This window comes from Sparus aurata, chromosome 24 (genome assembly GCF_900880675.1).
Source record: "Sparus aurata chromosome 24, fSpaAur1.1, whole genome shotgun sequence".
Taxonomy (NCBI): domain Eukaryota; kingdom Metazoa; phylum Chordata; class Actinopteri; order Spariformes; family Sparidae; genus Sparus; species Sparus aurata.
The window spans coordinates 6,196,535-6,213,918 of NC_044210.1; the positions used below are offsets into that span (position 1 = coordinate 6,196,535).

The 17,384-nt window shown below is 41.0% G+C and overlaps 1 protein-coding gene across 4 annotated transcripts in view; it reads right to left on the bottom strand.

Moving 5' to 3' along the window:
- Nucleotides 1-17,384, bottom strand: part of LOC115577155 (interleukin-1 receptor accessory protein-like 1) — a 290,011-nt gene that overhangs the window by 132,344 nt on the left and 140,283 nt on the right. For all 4 annotated transcript variants that reach the window (XM_030410010.1, XM_030410011.1, XM_030410013.1 and 1 more), the window contains 2 exons: nucleotides 3,466-3,652; nucleotides 1,308-1,461 (listed from right to left, as the gene is read on the bottom strand). In XM_030410010.1, coding sequence (XP_030265870.1) covers nucleotides 1,308-1,461; nucleotides 3,466-3,652 — 341 coding nt within the window. The remainder of the gene's footprint in view (nucleotides 1-1,307; nucleotides 1,462-3,465; nucleotides 3,653-17,384) is intronic.

A 17,384-nucleotide genomic window follows, 5' to 3' on the forward strand; every position in this document is an offset into this window, starting at 1 on the left:
TTATTATTATCCTTGCAGACGTGAGCCAACGGCAAGGAAATTTTGAACCCAGCCAAATGAGTCACGGGGAGGAGGAGCTGTTGTCGTGTGAAAATGTCGGAAGCAAAAAAACTTTTACGAAAAAGATTGTGAACTACAATTTAAACTTAGAAGTAAGCAGATTTGTAATAAATAGGAAAGATTTTTAAAACAACATTATGATACAATAAAAACTTTGAAACCGAGGGGCACTGACTGATAACAGTGAGAGAGGTATTGCATTTATTGCTATTCTGCACCCTGAACATCTGTCCTTGCACTTTGTAACTTGGATCAAGTGGGTATGATCTGGGTTTCAGTCGTTGGTTATGGGGCACTGGTTATCAAGCTGGGATCAGGACCCCGATATCTTGAACACCAACCTGATTTTTTTGGGGGGTCACAACTGAAAAAGATTGAAAACAGCTTGGCTAAAGAGTGACTTGGTGCTCAAACAGTTTGTATTTATATAGTATATAGTTTGTAAATATGTTTATACATATACATATATATATATATATATTATATAATATTGTTTAATGATTCGTTAAGTTCAGAGCCTGGTAGAGGAAACTTAAAAGCATCAAAGAAGCATTTTGACACCACTCAGGAAGACAGCTAGAGGCTATTCCATTCAGTTCACCTAAAAACAAAAGAGGTGCAAGTAATTAAGTTGTACATTTTGGGTTCGCCTCCTATCCTCGGTACCTGTTGTGTGAACCTTGGCTGTGACAGCGTCAGTGGCAAGCAATCTGTCACCCACTTCAGGTTCAGTCTTAAATATTTCAGCAGCCTTAAGAAAAAGTGCTGAAGCGGCTCTGTGTGAATTTACTCTACTTAGCAATTAAAGCAGCCAAGACGTTACGGAGACAGTGATGCTATTGACTGTGACACTTTGGCAAAAGGTGCAGGGATCAGCTTTAAAAAAGCTTAATTTTTTAACAACAACCTGGAGCCACAGTTCATTTGCCAGCTCACTGTGTCAGACACATAAGCTGCGAGAAAACAATCACCAGACGCCCTGCACAAAGGCACAAGCGACAAGGAGGAAAGTCTTTTGTGGAAATAACTTTGTTTTGAAATGCATTAAATATGAATAAATGTGTTTACATTGACTCTTTCAGTGTACACTTGCTGAAATTCCTTTTTTCTGTCAAAAAACAGAGTGATTCAGGCTCCCTGTTGCTCTTTCAGTAAATGTCAGTGATTCAACTTCTCAACGAGAGTAAGCAGATATTAATTTGCAAACGAATAATTTGCAGCGTTGGAGAAATGTAGAGTTTCTTTACCTGTGACAGACAGCTCGGTAGTCCTCCGCACCACAAAGTTTCCAAACTGTAATTCGCAGGTGTAATTCCCAATGTCATCTTCCCGTACTTCCTTGATAGCCAAAGTGTCCCTCCTCCTTTCTATGGTTTGTCTCCACTGCTTTGGCTTGCATTCCTTTATTTTAAACACAGACAAACACCGTGGGGATACGGAATGTTAGGATAAAGCAAACACACTGTGTCACTGTTAGCATTCGAGTGTAACTAATGTTTAAAATCAGCGGGAAATGCGCTTTCACTTGCATACCTCTAATTATTAACAACAGAGAAGAGCTCTTATATTTTAGTCTTATCTTCAAGCATATTGAATGAAAACAGGCTATAATCCACAGAGAGCCCTTTGTTACTAAAAAGCCTGTCGCAAAGAACTACAGCAGCTTTCCACACTTATGGTAGAGATACCTCATATTGCTATACAAACTCATTTACATTTTTGCTTTCCTTTTGCACAGACAGAAATACTGTTTTAACAGTGATTTATGGGATTGACTGTTTGTGTGATTATCATTCTGAGGAAGGACTCTCTACTTGATTGGGCTGCACCATCTATACGGATAACTATTGTTGAGTTTGTGTGTATGTGTGAAGCCCGCCTGAAGTTCTTTGTAATTACTAGGTAGTTTCAAAGAAGCGATGTGATAAGGAAAGTCGCGAGTTAAGCATAGCTTGTAAAGACTTAGGGAGTGTGTAAATAAGTTGTGAATTACATTTTTAGTGCAACCCAATCAACTACGTAAATCAACTTTACAACATTACTAACAAACGTAACAGTTTTAAGAGGCCAAATTCACAATATATATGATGTTCCTTTGGAAAGGTAGGCATGAGTTTGTTTTATTCATTCATACCTGACGAAATATCTATGACAGAGTTAATGTAGTATTAATGCAGAGAAGTAGTTGTTGTGAAGTAAGCAATTTCCTTACTTGAACATGTTAGTTTAAAAAGACATCGGGGTTTGTGGGGTACGTGGTGTACTTTGCGATCACATGGTTATTTATGTGTATCACAATTGTGACAAACTGTGAAGTGAAGTGTATATATCAAACTTAAATTTCCTATACCACAATGAAATTCCCTTATTTTGGGCTCACTCCAAAGAATGATCGGTTTAAAAAACACATCTCAAAATGGATAAAATGACTGACAATAGGTGACACCTGGATTAACATAAACTAAACATATATTAGTGTTAAGTGTCAAATACTGGGAAGGTTACTGGTGACAACTGCTGACAGTAGAGTGAGTATAAAATGTTTGAATGTGAAAAGTTGGAAACAGGGATTAATATGAACTATAGAGCACACTTCCACTATTGCTCAGCCTAAGGTGTCTTGCCTCTGGTTACACTACACAATACACATTCATTTAAGGTTTAACACGAATTGAGGACTCTATATTTCCACAGCCTACTGTCATGGCGGATTATGTATGGAGTTCTTGGCCCTTCAGATTTTGGGCCACAGAACACTTGCGGCAAAGGAAACTGGGGCACTGTCGGTTCGGTTTCAACTGTGCTCCAGGACAGGCTTCCAGAATTCAATCAACCCCCACTGACGAAAGGACAGCCAATAACTGGAGGGTGTAAACCCCAGTCATTATCTGCTATTTTAATTTGATTTAGTGGGAAACTGAAGAAGCATTGTGGCCACCTAATACAGCACACTTTCACTTCTGATGAACTGGCCCCTGAGATTGATCTAACAGCTCTGTCAGAGAGGCCTGTTGGACACGGGTGGTCTGACTGGGTCAGATACACTGAGGGCGTCATAACTCCTGAGGAGGCGGTTTAAATATCAAAATAGATTTGTTTTTGTCAGTTATACATCTAATTTGTTGACTCTTTTCAGAGAGGGAGAGAGGAGATGATATTTGAAGATAATTAGATCTGAATATAGCTGACCTTATCTGGGTTATTCTTCAGATGAATAAAATAACTTCCTGTGAGTGAGCTTTTTAATGTAATTGAAAGGTTCCATTTCTAATAATATGCATGAAAGGTTTCAGGTGGCAGACAAAACCCTTCCTTTAACATCTCGCAACTCTTCATTTAGAAAAAATAAATGAATTCAGAAGGGACTATTTTGTGCAAACAGTAAATAAAACGGGAATAGCTTACCTTGTACCACACAATGTCAGGCTCCACTCCCGGCTGTATATAATCCTCAATGCCCGGGCAGGTGATGTCTTTGCTCTTGCTTAGTTCTGCCTTCTCAAAGAACCTCATTTTGGAGTTGTAGCAGAGGTCCGTGTCATTCTCTGCCACTGTGAGAGACATGGACACCTTCATGCAGTATGTGGAGTTCCTGCGAAAATACAAAAATTAATGAATTAGTCACAGAAATAAAGGAGCTTGTGTCATGTTGAAGTCCTGCCAGCGGTCCATCTCTGGCTTCACATAAATTCAGAGTCAAAATCTCAGCAAGGCTCATTCATTTAATTCCATGTGAATCGCTAAATGCAGCAGAGGGAGACACGGGGAGAAATCTTCCTGTTGAACCTAATTCATCATTTTCACAATTTGTCTTTTTTTTTTTTTAATGAGAAATCTTTCCTTTAACGCTGAGTGCTGAATCGTTATCTCCAGTATGACCCTTAATCCAGACAATTACAGGTTCTTACGATTTCTCATCCATTCAAGTATCAATGCCAGTAATGCATGATATGTCTGCCTCTAAACTATATGTATGCATTTGTAATGTACACGTGTATAAAAGAGGCAGGGACACGAGTGGTGATATGAAGCGACAGCCCGGAATGTCAACAGCTCTTGAAGATTGATTGAGCCTTTTGTTTTCACGTGTTAGGCAGATGCAGCTCGAGCTTGCAGAAAATTACTTGCTACAACTGATGCACTGTAACTGCTCAGGTCATATACATAAAGAGGAAAATTTATAATGCGAGGGAAAGGGGGCGTAAAATGCAAGATTACTTGAAATGTTTGGACTACGTGCTCGCCTGGGCCCACTGATACTGGTGAATATTCATCCACGGTGGAATAAACATTTTACTGCTTGGTGCTGCAGTATACCTTCGGTGGATTTGTGTTGCCCTGAACGCTTGTCTCATAAATACCGAACCAATCTCTGCTTAGCGTTCTTATGTGTATTATGCAAAAACCTTGTAGGGATCCTGATCAGATCTACTCCTGGCCCACAGCCGCAGGAGAAGAAAAGATACAGCTGCTAAGCATTTATAGGTAGCCTGTTTGGGTCATTAATGGGACAGTGATTTTGAGATTGGATCTGCTGCTTGAGTAATTCTTAACAGAACATGGGAATCGATGAACACATCGATTCGCTGTGAAAGTTGTGCTATCTGAAGGAGGGGAACAGAAGCAAAGGTCCTTGATGATCAATGAATTCAATAGGAGCACCTTTTCTTTCGCCCAAACTGGCTAATAAGACTGTCACAATTGACAAGTACTCTGGCATGACTGCAGCAAATCCCTCCTGGTTAAAAGACCAAACAAATTGGCAGTGTTTAGGAAAATCTCATTGCTAATTTTCCAACTAAAGCTGGTTACACAAATTGAGCTGAACCAACAAACAATTACAAACATGTTAAATCCTTACATAATTGTGCAGCATTAACTGCCTCGTGGATTAGCACAACACACACTGGTCTTCGCTACAGTGTTGACAAACAATCCCCCGGCCCTTCAAACTGGCCGATGCCACGCGCCCCGCTTACAGTGAGCGTGCCATTTTCGCGAAGCCCGGATGCAAATGTGACATGATGTGGAGATTATCCCAGACAACTTCTACCAGATGGACACCTGTGCAAATGAGATCCCACGGGTGCGCTCTCTTCCCTGTTAAATATTCTGGGCAGCACTGATAAACTCGCCCGCTGCAAGAGAGAGAGAGAGAATTGTGTCATCTGCTCCGCATGAGTGATCGATGGTGTGGGCCAACACTTTGTCCTACGATGTCTTTCCAACATTTCACATCCATCAGGATGCCTTTTGAGCCCGAGGAGCAAGGCGATCTTTTGACTATCCACTCAGCAGGTATAATATTCATGAAGCCTCTTCAAAGAAGTAAGCAGCAAAATTATCCCACTGCTGCATGCTCCAGAGACTTCACTGTATTCTATGCAGTGAGCATTCAATGCCTGTGGAACCCTCCACCTACTGCAGATACAGTGATAACAAGCTAGGTGATACCATGGCATTAATGGCCGAGAGTGTCTGTCAAATGTGTCAGACTGAAGGGGATATGCAATGTCGTGGCAATGATAGATAGCATCCTGCATACATCAACTCAGAGAGGTGCCGGGCTGACAGCTACTGTATACAGCTGGAGGGCAAGCAGAGGACTTGTAGAAAATGCAGTGAAATTATGTGCAATGGTCAGTTATGAGTGAAGCAGCCTGCTGAAAGGATTATAACTGGCATTCTGTGGAAAAACAGCAGTTTCTTCCTACTGCAGGATACCTCAGCCATGGTTAAATCCACAGATTCATTTATAGACTTATGTAGGCAGTCACTGCTACTTTCAGAGTTTTTTTCAGTTACGTTTTTTTGATTTTGTTTTATCGACTGTCAATTAAATCTACCCCACCACAAGATGAAACCAGATCGAACCTGACCTTTACACCAGCAAATGTTATTCCGCTCTGATATTAAATAATAGGCAGCAGAATTGATTCAGAATTCTCATGAGAATCCATGGCACCTGGGGGGAAATTAATGAACCAACTTAATGAATCTCTTAATTAAAATAACTCCTGTCTAATAGAAATTGGATGATGGAATGATTGCTGATTATTCATTACAGTTTACTTTTCACGAACAATAACGTTCTCCGAGAATCGTCTCAATGTAATGCACATGTCACAAGGCAAGAGGTCCCAAGGTTGATTGAAGGTTACCTCGGACGAATGTCATTAAAAGGCAGTCTCATAAACCCATACATGCTATTTTAGTATATGTTCTAAACGGCTTTGATTCTCACTGGCACACTTGCCATGAATAACTCCCTCGAAATGCTTGCATCAGAACAGCTTTTTAAAAAACGAAATATTCCTACTGCGGTCAGGGCATCGGGCTCATAGATGTTGCTAGGAGATTCCGAATGATTAGCCTGTCCTTCAGCATCATTGAGGCCGTTTTTATATCTGTGTGTCTGTGTGCAGTATACAGCGTTAAAGCTAGGCACCGGACTGAAAGTGAATTCTAAAGGTTCAAGGCCGAGAGGAAAAAGCTTGAACCAGCAAAAAAAAAAAAAGACAGGCCTTCAAAACCACATCAAGAAATATGAGCAGAAATAGAACATGGAGGTGTCTACTGTGCAGCAGAGGGACCGGCAGCAAAGTTGCACAACAGAGTAGCAGGAGTCACAGACAAGACGATGGCGGTGCATTTGTTGGCAAAGCGAAAAGAAAAGGTGCCTATTTGGCGATATTTAGGATTTAAACCCAATGCAAATAGGGAACACCACAACGTTAATGAGGTAAAGGGAGTTGGTTACTTGACTGAGAAGCTGAAGGTGTTATCTGCAGGTCTTCATCTAACAGCTCTTTCCTGCTCCATTAGTCCCCTATTTAAACTACTCCCTACCATTTAAAATTGATACACTGTCAACAGTGCCGACATTTGTTTAGTCTCTGTAGACGTAATTTTAATGAATGAAGGAAATTGAAAGCGTAACCCACTATCTTCGTTAGATGTCCAGTCAGGTTAGAATCTGGGGACTAAAGGCCGTGGTTTATGATTCACATTATTTTCAATTTAGCATCCCCTAATGCCCCACATGGATGCATCCAAATGTCTTTCTCTGCCAATTTATTCAGGTTCTTTTTTTCATTTTACACCTCGTGGCCAGATCCATCCAAGCTAGATAATCCTCTTGTTTGTCTACAGTGCGTGCTGTGTCTGTAGAGGGCACAGTGAGTCTGGGACTGCTGGAATTCTCTAAAACCCCATAAACTGTGTCAATTACTTGCCATTAGACTTTGCTTTGTACCCCTTTGTAGCACAAGTGATATATTTTACCATCTATACTGTTGCCATTTCTGTCATATACCTGAGATCAGATATTAAGTCATCGTGACTTAGGCTTGGCCAAGACTTATACAGGTCAAATTCCAAACTGGCCAAGACTGTGAAAAACTCTGAGGGGTTAGGAAACCAGTCTCGATACTGAGCTAGAGACTGACACTGGACTCCGGACACAGGTGCAAACTTATAGCACATGAGCATTACATCACCCCCCGGCAGTCTTGTCCTACCTTGCCTGTCCACCAAGCCAAGATTAACCCAGACTGAGATAGGGTCGGCCCAGTTATCCTAAATCAGTATTTTATGGCCGCTGCATTATTTATGGCCAGAGCGAAGGTCATAGTGAGCAGTGGGAAGACTGGGGCTCCTACCTGTAGCGCCCGCTCATAACTCACCTGTCAACTCTTGTACCAAGCCCGGGATGATTAAGCACCTCGGCTCCCCAAATCTGACTGTGGGCCAACTTGCTCCTACTTAGCCTCTGTCTAAGAGTGTGGCACTTGCCTGCCATGCTGGAACAATCGACTCCAGCTTCAATTATAATCCATCCACCTCTTCTCCCTTTTCTCTCTCTCCCTCTCTCTGTTCGTGGTTTGTCTCTGTCCCTGCATCCGACCGCCCTTTTCTCTCTTGTCTTGTAGTACATAATTTCCCAGGGAGGAACACATACTTCTGCAGATAATTTAGTTTTGCCACGCTGTGAAAAACACATGCCTGCCCCTGTCTACACACCAGCGTCCAGACATACGAGCACACACCTACAAAGACTGAATATAAATTGTGTCTTAAAATCAATACAGTCAAACAAGATGGGTAGTAAAAGTCGGTTCATGTTGAACAAACCGAGCGAGGACATGTGTCATCTCCTTCCTCACATGCTTTTTTGGATTAAAAAAATCGTATCACAATCTAGTAGATTGAAAATATTATTTTATTATGCAGCAGTAATTTTTCCATCCAGATGGTTAGAAAAAGGATTAAGGGATTCTGAAAATACTTATGAAATTGAGGCAAGTTGATAGGCATCAGAAAAACACATGCCTATCTCAGTGACTTAAATTCTATAGTAATACATAGTAGGCACAAATTTGTGCTAGTGCTAGACTTTACACGTTAAAAGGTACACAAGTCAGTAGAATTGTTATATATTATGTTTTTTAACTGGAATTAATTCTGGTAAGACCATTGAAAAACCCTTTGAGTCCCCAAACCCAACCATTCAAACTACTTTTCTCAATGTACACAATTGAGTGCATATACAGCTGCAAAAGCAATCATCTTATCCGCAAAACCTACATTAAACTAAGAACTTATTTTCCAACAAGTCTGAGAAATTCCTCCAAGCCTCCCCCTGAGTTGTGTGTCTCAAACTGACAGCAGTGCTTCTTGTGTGCAAGCGCATTAGTCAGTCACATCCAAGTCGATGCCTTCAGGGAACTCATTTTCCATTCCACGACACCCTCAACTCATCGTTATGCTACCAACCTGATTTCATAACAAGCATAAACAATTTGTCTCTATTGTATTCTCTTCTAACTCCGTCATGACCTTATTCATTGGTCCCCAGGCCATTTGGGCGTAATGTACGAGCAGCCATACTGCCATGCATATCAAATACAAACCGGCTCATGCTGGCAGTACTGCTGCTGGAATGGGCTGTTGCACTGAGGGTATGGGCCTTATGGGTGAAAAAAACCCAAAAACAACTAAACCAGTCCACAGTTGTTCCACGAATGAGAGAGAGAGATGCAAGCCAGAGATGTTCACTGCAACTAGAAATAAAGTGAATAATCAGGTCAATCAGCGTTCCAGAAACTCCTGTATCATTTTTCAGTGTTGGGCAAGCCTATCAACAGCTGGCTTAGCCACTTCTACTGTGTGCCCGTGCTGAAGAGGTCCCATCGTCATAGTGAGGTGCAAAAGTTCCGACATTCTCCAACTCTGCAACTTCTAAGTTATTCCTTAAAGATTTAAGTTGTTAATGACTGATTTCAGTGCAGAATTTATTCCTTGTGGAGCTATGAACTAATACATAATTTTAATTTGCTTTGCAGCAATGATATTGCATTGTCAAACACTTTAAAACAACACTATCAGGTCAGTCTTATACAATTCTAATATTGTTTCTACCGCACATCCAAGCCACTTTCTTCTTCTTCTCCTCTCACCCTTAGGATTCAGGCAAGCTGTGAGTTCTCTCCTCTATCATGGTTTGACTGATAGCTGCGGTATTGCAGATGTCTCGCTTGGAGCTCCAAGGGGAAGAGAAGGGAGGCAGGGATGGGAGGCGGGGAGGGTGGGAGGAAAAGTTGGCAGTGGTGCCAAAGTGATTGTGCTTGGGGAATGGTATTTCTGACATTTGTCTGGCAGATAAAAACCACCATCAGATATGAGGAAGAGAAGGTCAGTGTCCCTGCTATCAGATAGCAATGGTTTGGCATCTTGTTTGATGACTTCCTCCGCTCAGTGTGGACCAGGAGAGCCAAGAGGCTGGATATATGGGGAGGCGACGCTGAGGATGTGACTGGATAAAATCCCTCAGCTGGGGATGAGAAAATATTTAACCTGGATGTTATTTTGAAGTTCACAGTGTTATTTCAAAAACTGATTTATATTGAATACAAAAACCTCTGGATATTGCACATTTGTCTAAGATTAACATGAGAGCTGAAAATAACTTGAAAAATTGGCCAAATACAACTCTCTGCTCAATTGTCCTGCTCAGTCATGCAGATTGCAGCGACTGATTTGAGTCAAGAGGTCTCCCAGAATAAAATCTCCTCAGCCAACCTTCATCTCCTTTGCTCCCTGTAGCCAGGAGCCATTTTAGCCTGGCTTAATCAAATGGAATCGAGCATGGGACAAATGTCCAATCAGAGGGAGCGTGAAGGGCATGCAATGAAATTGGCTGAGACCGTAATGCAGGCACATGCTGGATTAAACTTTCATTCCAATTTCTTCAAAGAGTACCCAATGTACATCAAAATGAGCAAATGCAGGGCTGGTTAGAAATCAGCGATGTTGGCCAGTTTTGCTGCGCAATTGAAAAAATACTGTTTTGAGTATTGTTTTGATTTGATCCATGAAAATATTGAACATCCCTTTTTAAATAATGATATATTTGTTAGATAAGCATATTTCTTGAAGTACTCAAGCTGAGTTTAAAAAAGACCTGAGGGGAAAAAATCTTTATTTATTTTGTATGAAAACATATTTGTGATTTGGATTAAAAAATATCATTTGGCTTCCAGACTGTGAAAGATTATAACCACAAAAAGGGACTAATATGTTAAATACTAAGTGCAAAGTTTTGGCAGCTAAGGCTCGATGACGTGCCTGTGAATTTAAGAAGAGGAAATACTAATGCTGATCTTTTACTTTGAATCAGTCTTCCTCACATTGACAGGACAAGCCAATAAATGTGTCTGGTTCTTCCATAATATCTTAAATGCCAGTTGGTGTTATGGCAATGAATTGCTCCTTTGCGAAATTCTAAAAAATCTGCAGATAAAGGTTAAAATTCAAAAGCTGAAATTTCCAAGTGAAGTAGAAATCAGCACTTCAGGTATAGCTGAGGCTTCACAGGTGCCCATAGGTGAAAAATAATGGTGCCGCAAGAGGCCGCTGATACACTGTATCTGTCATTATGCAAGAAAATAATGTGGGTTTCTCAGAACCTTATGGAAAAGTGACACACAAATAGAAAATGTAGAGTTACTTTATACTGTAATCATGGTTTCTGGCCCTAAAAGCACACATTATGGGGCTCCATCAAGGATTGGAGTATGAAATGATTGTGGCTGCATGCTTCAGGGCAAATCTCAATATGAAATATGTGCAGGAAAAATTACTGTGTTATTCAAATAAATATAGATCCAGCCCATTAAATCAATGTAAGAGAACTATCTGGAGACATTATAAAGTTCTTCTTATCATAGCTTTTATCCATTCCACCTGTTACCAGCATAGAATTGCATGCATTGATGACGCTGACATGAAAAAACATTTTTTTGCAATGTTTTAAAGCTTCTGAGCCTTTGCTGTTACATTTCTGTAATGAAAGAGTGTGCATTGTCAACAGGGAGAAAGAAAAACTATTCATTTAATAATTCTACACAAATAAATAGCATCTTGAATACATTTATATTCATTTGGGACTAAATGACAGTCTATAGCTGTTTGTGAGCGCTGGAGTGAACACACTGCAAGCAGTTCTGAGAAATGTAATGCACAGGTTCATCTGCCGGATTCTGAGAATCAAAATGTTGTGGCAATGGTGAACATTATGTATAGTGACAGGCGCTGCACGTCTCAGCTTTGGGGGCACTGGTATAAGTGTCTTTTAAAAATGAGTCATTAAATTATTATGTTTTTATTTTATTGTGTGTTTCTTAATCCTTTTGTACTGTGTGTCTTGCTTTTATTTTTTGTATGGACCTTGAGTCTGAAAATAAAGCTTATCTATCTATCTATTTATCTATCTATCTATTACTACCCAGTACCTGGCCCAAAGTGGTTCCACGTGCAGGCCCTTTTTTGACACCGCCATTGTAACATCAGACGTCCAAGAGTGAATATCTGGCCAAGTTCACGGCACCACATCACGGGCTGCATAAAGCATAGTGTGAGAGGTGGACTGAGCCCAAACAACAGCCCATACATCATCAGACAATGGCTGCTGGAAAACAGCCTCTGCTAAACCACATAGAGCCAACTAAAAGGCTGTCCAAACAGTGTGTCGACAAAGCAGTCTCTCTATACAGGTGTAAAGAATACTGAATATAGGGGGAGCATCATCAATAACACCTGGCTGGTGGTTGAAGCAGCTTGGCAAATCCATATCACACAATTATCTAAAACCCCACCTGGGCACTGTGAATAACGGCTGCCAAAGATTTGGCACCTATACTCTCTGTTAACCCCTTAAAAAGTAACATGAAGGATTCTCTTTTTTTTCTCATCATTCATTGCTGTGGTGTTTCTGTGCTGCACTGTCTCGGATGAACTGTGGATGAAGTTGACGTAGCTTTTGTTTAGCCATTATGGCCATTAGAGCTCATGTCAACAGTACATATCTTCTCCAAACTGCTGTTGTCAGATATATAAAACACGTCAGTGTACCTTTGTTGGTTGTAAGCCACGCTAGCAGTCATGCTCTGCCAATGGAAATGTCAGTTGGTTAGTTGATTCACCACTTTGAGCCGGACAGAATTACTCAACAAATTTAAATGCAATTTTGTGCTCTAATGCCACCATGAGGTTACCAGCTGTCCATTAAAATAACTTAACATCCACTTGATGAAAATAAATTTTGCCTTACATGGCCAGCAGCAATGTATTGTCATGACTCTTCATACAAAATCGAAATTTCAGTTCTGTCCAAAACTTTGGCTTTTGACCACCTATTATGCTAACTAGGGTTGAGCAAGTACTCAGCTTAGACAAGTTCCCGGAACAAGTAATGTATTTTAACCACTTCCAGTTGAAGCCCCTATCATTTTGATAATTTAGTTTTCAGATACAGATACAGATAGAGGTGTGCTCACTCATCCTCAATGCTACGTTAATTCTATCTTTTTTAAAATCTATCAAAAGTAGCATAACCTGAGTTGACTTCAACTGTTTGCTTTTAATGCCATTTCCTCTGCTTCAATAATATCCCATTCCTTAATAAAAGTGCAGAAAAGTTAGAGAAAAATTCCAGATCATTCAAAGAGAATAAAGTCTAGAATTCAAGACACAAGGTAAATTGAAAGATAGATGTAGGGTACTCAAGGCTGGTAAGAAAATTGTATTAAAAGGTAATTTTTACTTTATTGTGACTGACAAAAAACCTCATCAAGATGTACCCTAAATAAAGGCTATTAATAAACATCCATCAGGGCTCCACTCTTATAGTTCTCCTCGCCGAAGCTACTCCATGGAGCCACAGCTAACTGATTGTCTCCTGCCAGGTAGCTTATAACACAAACACCATCCTTATATTATACATCATCCATAACCCCTGGCAGCACAAACCGTCCCTGCTGCTCCTTAGTCTAGCGTCTCTCATTGGCTTTGACAGCTGGGCTGGATCAATTGGACAGGCCCTGACTCAGGCTGAATGACAGAGTGTTCCAGACGGCCCATTCTGACTGTCACTTCCCTGAGAGATCACCAGCCACTCCTGCCCACGAATACTAACAAAGTCAACATGGCTTCGGTTTGGGAAGCCCTTTTTTAATACGTGTTTTTTTCCCTGTGTGAGCTCTCGGTATGTGTGTGTGCACGCAGGTGCCAGGTGAGGTGCGCTGAAATAAACAAATGGACACACACACACACACACACACACACACAGATGCATACATACTCTGTTATCTTTCGCTTCCATTGTTCTTTGCTGGTGACAGGCCAGTTATTGCAGGACATGCAGGAAACCCATTAATAAGCTTAGGACAGTGGCAGCATGCTAGCACCAGTGAACGGGTCAAAGGTGAAACGTTAGCTACCTGCCAAGAAATGGAATCCTCCCTGCACTGCTACATCTGTCCTTAATCTGACACTGTAATCCCTGCACTTTCCACTGCGATCGATGTGTTGTGGATGTGTTTTCGGCATTTGTATATCAATGACTGCTGTGTGTGTGTCTTGTACATGCTGAGGGGCTTTGCTTGTTTCTGCTAGAGGTTGACCATGCAGGGCAATGTCTCTCTATGTGTTGATCTAAAAGGCAAAAGGAAAAATTATGCCATCTAACCACCACTGAATAATCATATTGTAATCACCTAGTTTGGCCTGTTCCTATCATATCACCATAGACACCGCAAATAGTGGAGCTTCTGGGCCTTAAAAGTGGAGCCAATGCAGGGCCTTAACATTGCATTCTTTCTAATGGCCAGCAGGGGGCAACTTGTAAACAAGAAGTTCAATGGTATGTAAGCTTATGAGAAAATGACCCTATTTCTCACATGTTTAAGTACCTCAGTAAACAGCCTCCTAATGAGTTTATAGTCTCAATTGCTAGTTTCAGGTCTTCTTCAATAAAGCATGAAGTTAATTTAGTAAATAATGGTACCATTTAGAATAAAATAGAAGATAAATCAGGGCATGCTTAGGGAGTGTCTACCGGCTCCACCCACTTACCCAACCGTAGTCACTTCTGCCTCAACAAAAACCAAACAGCCGTAGTGCCAAGCTTAAGCCTTCAAAATTCCAAAAGTAAATGTTGTGGTGGGTTTACACTTGCATAACAGACAACTATGTTCACTGTGGCTAAATGTTTACGGAAACTAAAGGACACTGAATTGTTTCAACCACAAACATCAATATATTGTTCAAGTAAATGAGTGAACAATTTAAGATTCCACAATTAGTGGAGCAATAATAACTAGATTTCAAGCACCTCAAGATGACTGAAACTTACAAAGACTAGAGACCTCACAAATTTCAATTATCTAACACAAATTGTTTTTGTGACAACAGTCAGAAAGTTGATTAAAGTGACGTTGATAAACAATCCCTGAAAATCATGCGTGTGATTGTATCAGAGTAAAAACAGACATGCACGAATCAGTTTGTCTTGCCAATTCATGCTGCATTTTAGCAGAAAAGGGAAAGCAAAGAAGACGGCATGCTACATTAAGATGAGAGGGTGGATGAAGCGATCAGGCAGAGAGCTGGCGGAGGCCGAACTTGGTGAATGTTAGGTGAGCTGTGGCTCTGCAAAGAAACATGGATGAACTGGATTATAAAATAATATCCTGTCATTTACAGCACACTGCCCCATTTTAGCGTTTGCCCGCCATTTTGTCCTACTTTTAAAATACTTTTTTTTACACATTTGATTTGGACTTTCCTGATCCAAGTGGATGAGAGACAAATATAAAAAGTGAATACACACACTTTACTGCCTAAATCACATACTTTGAGATCAATGGTGAGCCGTCTCCAAACATTTACTGCATGTTTTTTTCTTTTTCCTGTCATGATATTAACCAGACCAGCTTTTACTTGGCTGTCTCTGCTGTCAGTGAGGTATAAAATAGCAGGAATTAGCAACTTTGTAATGCTAATAGGCTTACAGAGACACTTGCAGCAGTTCTGGGGACTTAGTGGTATCCTCCAAGTACCCAGATGGCCTGCATGTGTGTGTGTGTGTGTGTGTGTGCGCGCGCATGAGTGTGTGTTTTCTGCCACTGCAGATGTTTTCGCTCTGCATACAACAGAGCTCCTCCGGGTAAGACATCTGAGACACCCTGATTTGACACACGACGCTGCTCATCTGCACCATTCCACTTCTATACTGTATTGTTATAGGTCCCTCTTCATGTGTTTATAATGCATGTAGATCTGTGTGCGTACGCATGAGAGACAACACAAGAGAGTATAAGTGACAGGCGCACATGCTCATATTGTTGTGAGTGTGTGCATGTGTGAGCGTGCTGGAGTTGGCCTGCTTTTACGTAGAGACTGGAGTTCCTGTCAGTAGCAGCTAGTCTCAGGGGGAGCACAGAACTGACATGTCGCGTTTGTGTCTGTGCGTGTGTGTGTGTGTGTGTGTGCTAGTGTATGGCGATGCCCTCTGACACCCTTAACTGCAGCTGAGCAAATAGGCAAAGATGTGAGGAGTATGGGCGCGCTGCCCTGTGTTACGACAGGTAGGAAGGCCACAGGAGGAGAGACAGATGTAAAATATGGAACAAGGCCAAAAAGGAAGTACTTGTGTATAATGTGTGACCATGCATCCTACAGAATGAAAGAAATAAATGGTGTACAGTAATAAATAGAATCCATCCTACAAGCAATTTAATGTCATAGTTAATCTAATATTTTGAACAAATGGCAAACTGTAGCGTTGTGAGATAGCTCTACTTCACAGCATTCACACAAATCTTGATACAAGAACAAAGAAGCGAAGACGACTCCAACACTATTAATAACATGCCTCTTGATTAAGAAAGGACTTGAAACTACATGATTTGAATTGGAAATAATTGTGTTTATCTGCAACATTTCTCCCAGCTGCTTTTTCAGACTTGAACATTTTGCTGACTGCTAAACTTATTAAGATGTTTGTGCTTTTTTTGCACTGTGCAGATGTGCCTCTGTCGTCTGAATTATGCCACATTGTGCTCAAGCTGCTCACAAAGCATATTTCTTTGATACTCCACAGAGCTTTCTTTCACGGGGTCAGCACACACAGGTAAATTTGTCTGTTGATGTCCTGCTCACCAGACATTTGTCATGTCTTCGTACTTGTAAGCCTCACAGTAATAATGACTTGGCTATAACAAAACAGTAACTTTAATTTTGAACATCATAAGGTCTGGGTGACATGATTGAAATTATATGACTATGAATAATTATCCAATTGAATACACGCTGATCAGCCCAAACATTAAAACCACTGGCAAGTGAGGCTACCAACAGTGATCAACTTTGTACAATGCAGTGTTCTGATGGGAAGCCACTTGACACACAAATCCACCCAAACACTGGTGCAGACCAAGTGCAACCTCTCATGGCAACAATACTTTCAGATGGCAGTGCGCCCCCAGCAGGACAATGTGCCCTTCCAACAAAAAATGCTCAGGAATAGCCAGAGAAACTGACATTTGGGGTGCTGTTACTGTTGTTGGGGGTTTGGATGAGTCTGGGTTTGGATGAATACCGTGTGTCAAGTGGCATCCACATGAATGCCAGGACCCAAAGTTTCCCAGCAAACATTGCATTGTAACAATATGATCAATGTTATTCTTTTCACCCGCCAGTGGCTTTAATGTTTGGGCTGAGTGGATGTACATCATAATAAGGCAAATCTACTGTATCATGTATTTGGGGTGACAGAATTTTGCTCAACAATAACACACCGGCCTCCAAGTTTCATGGCAGCAAACTGGCACAGGTGCTGCAACATTGTGTGTTTGCTGGCTGCGGCCATCCTGATGTGGGTGTATTATGATTATTCCGCCTACGCTGTTAAACTTTGCCCAGTGCAATAACACCTGTCACAGACAACTGGCAGACAAATCTCTCCCCTGGAGAGCCTGTGGACT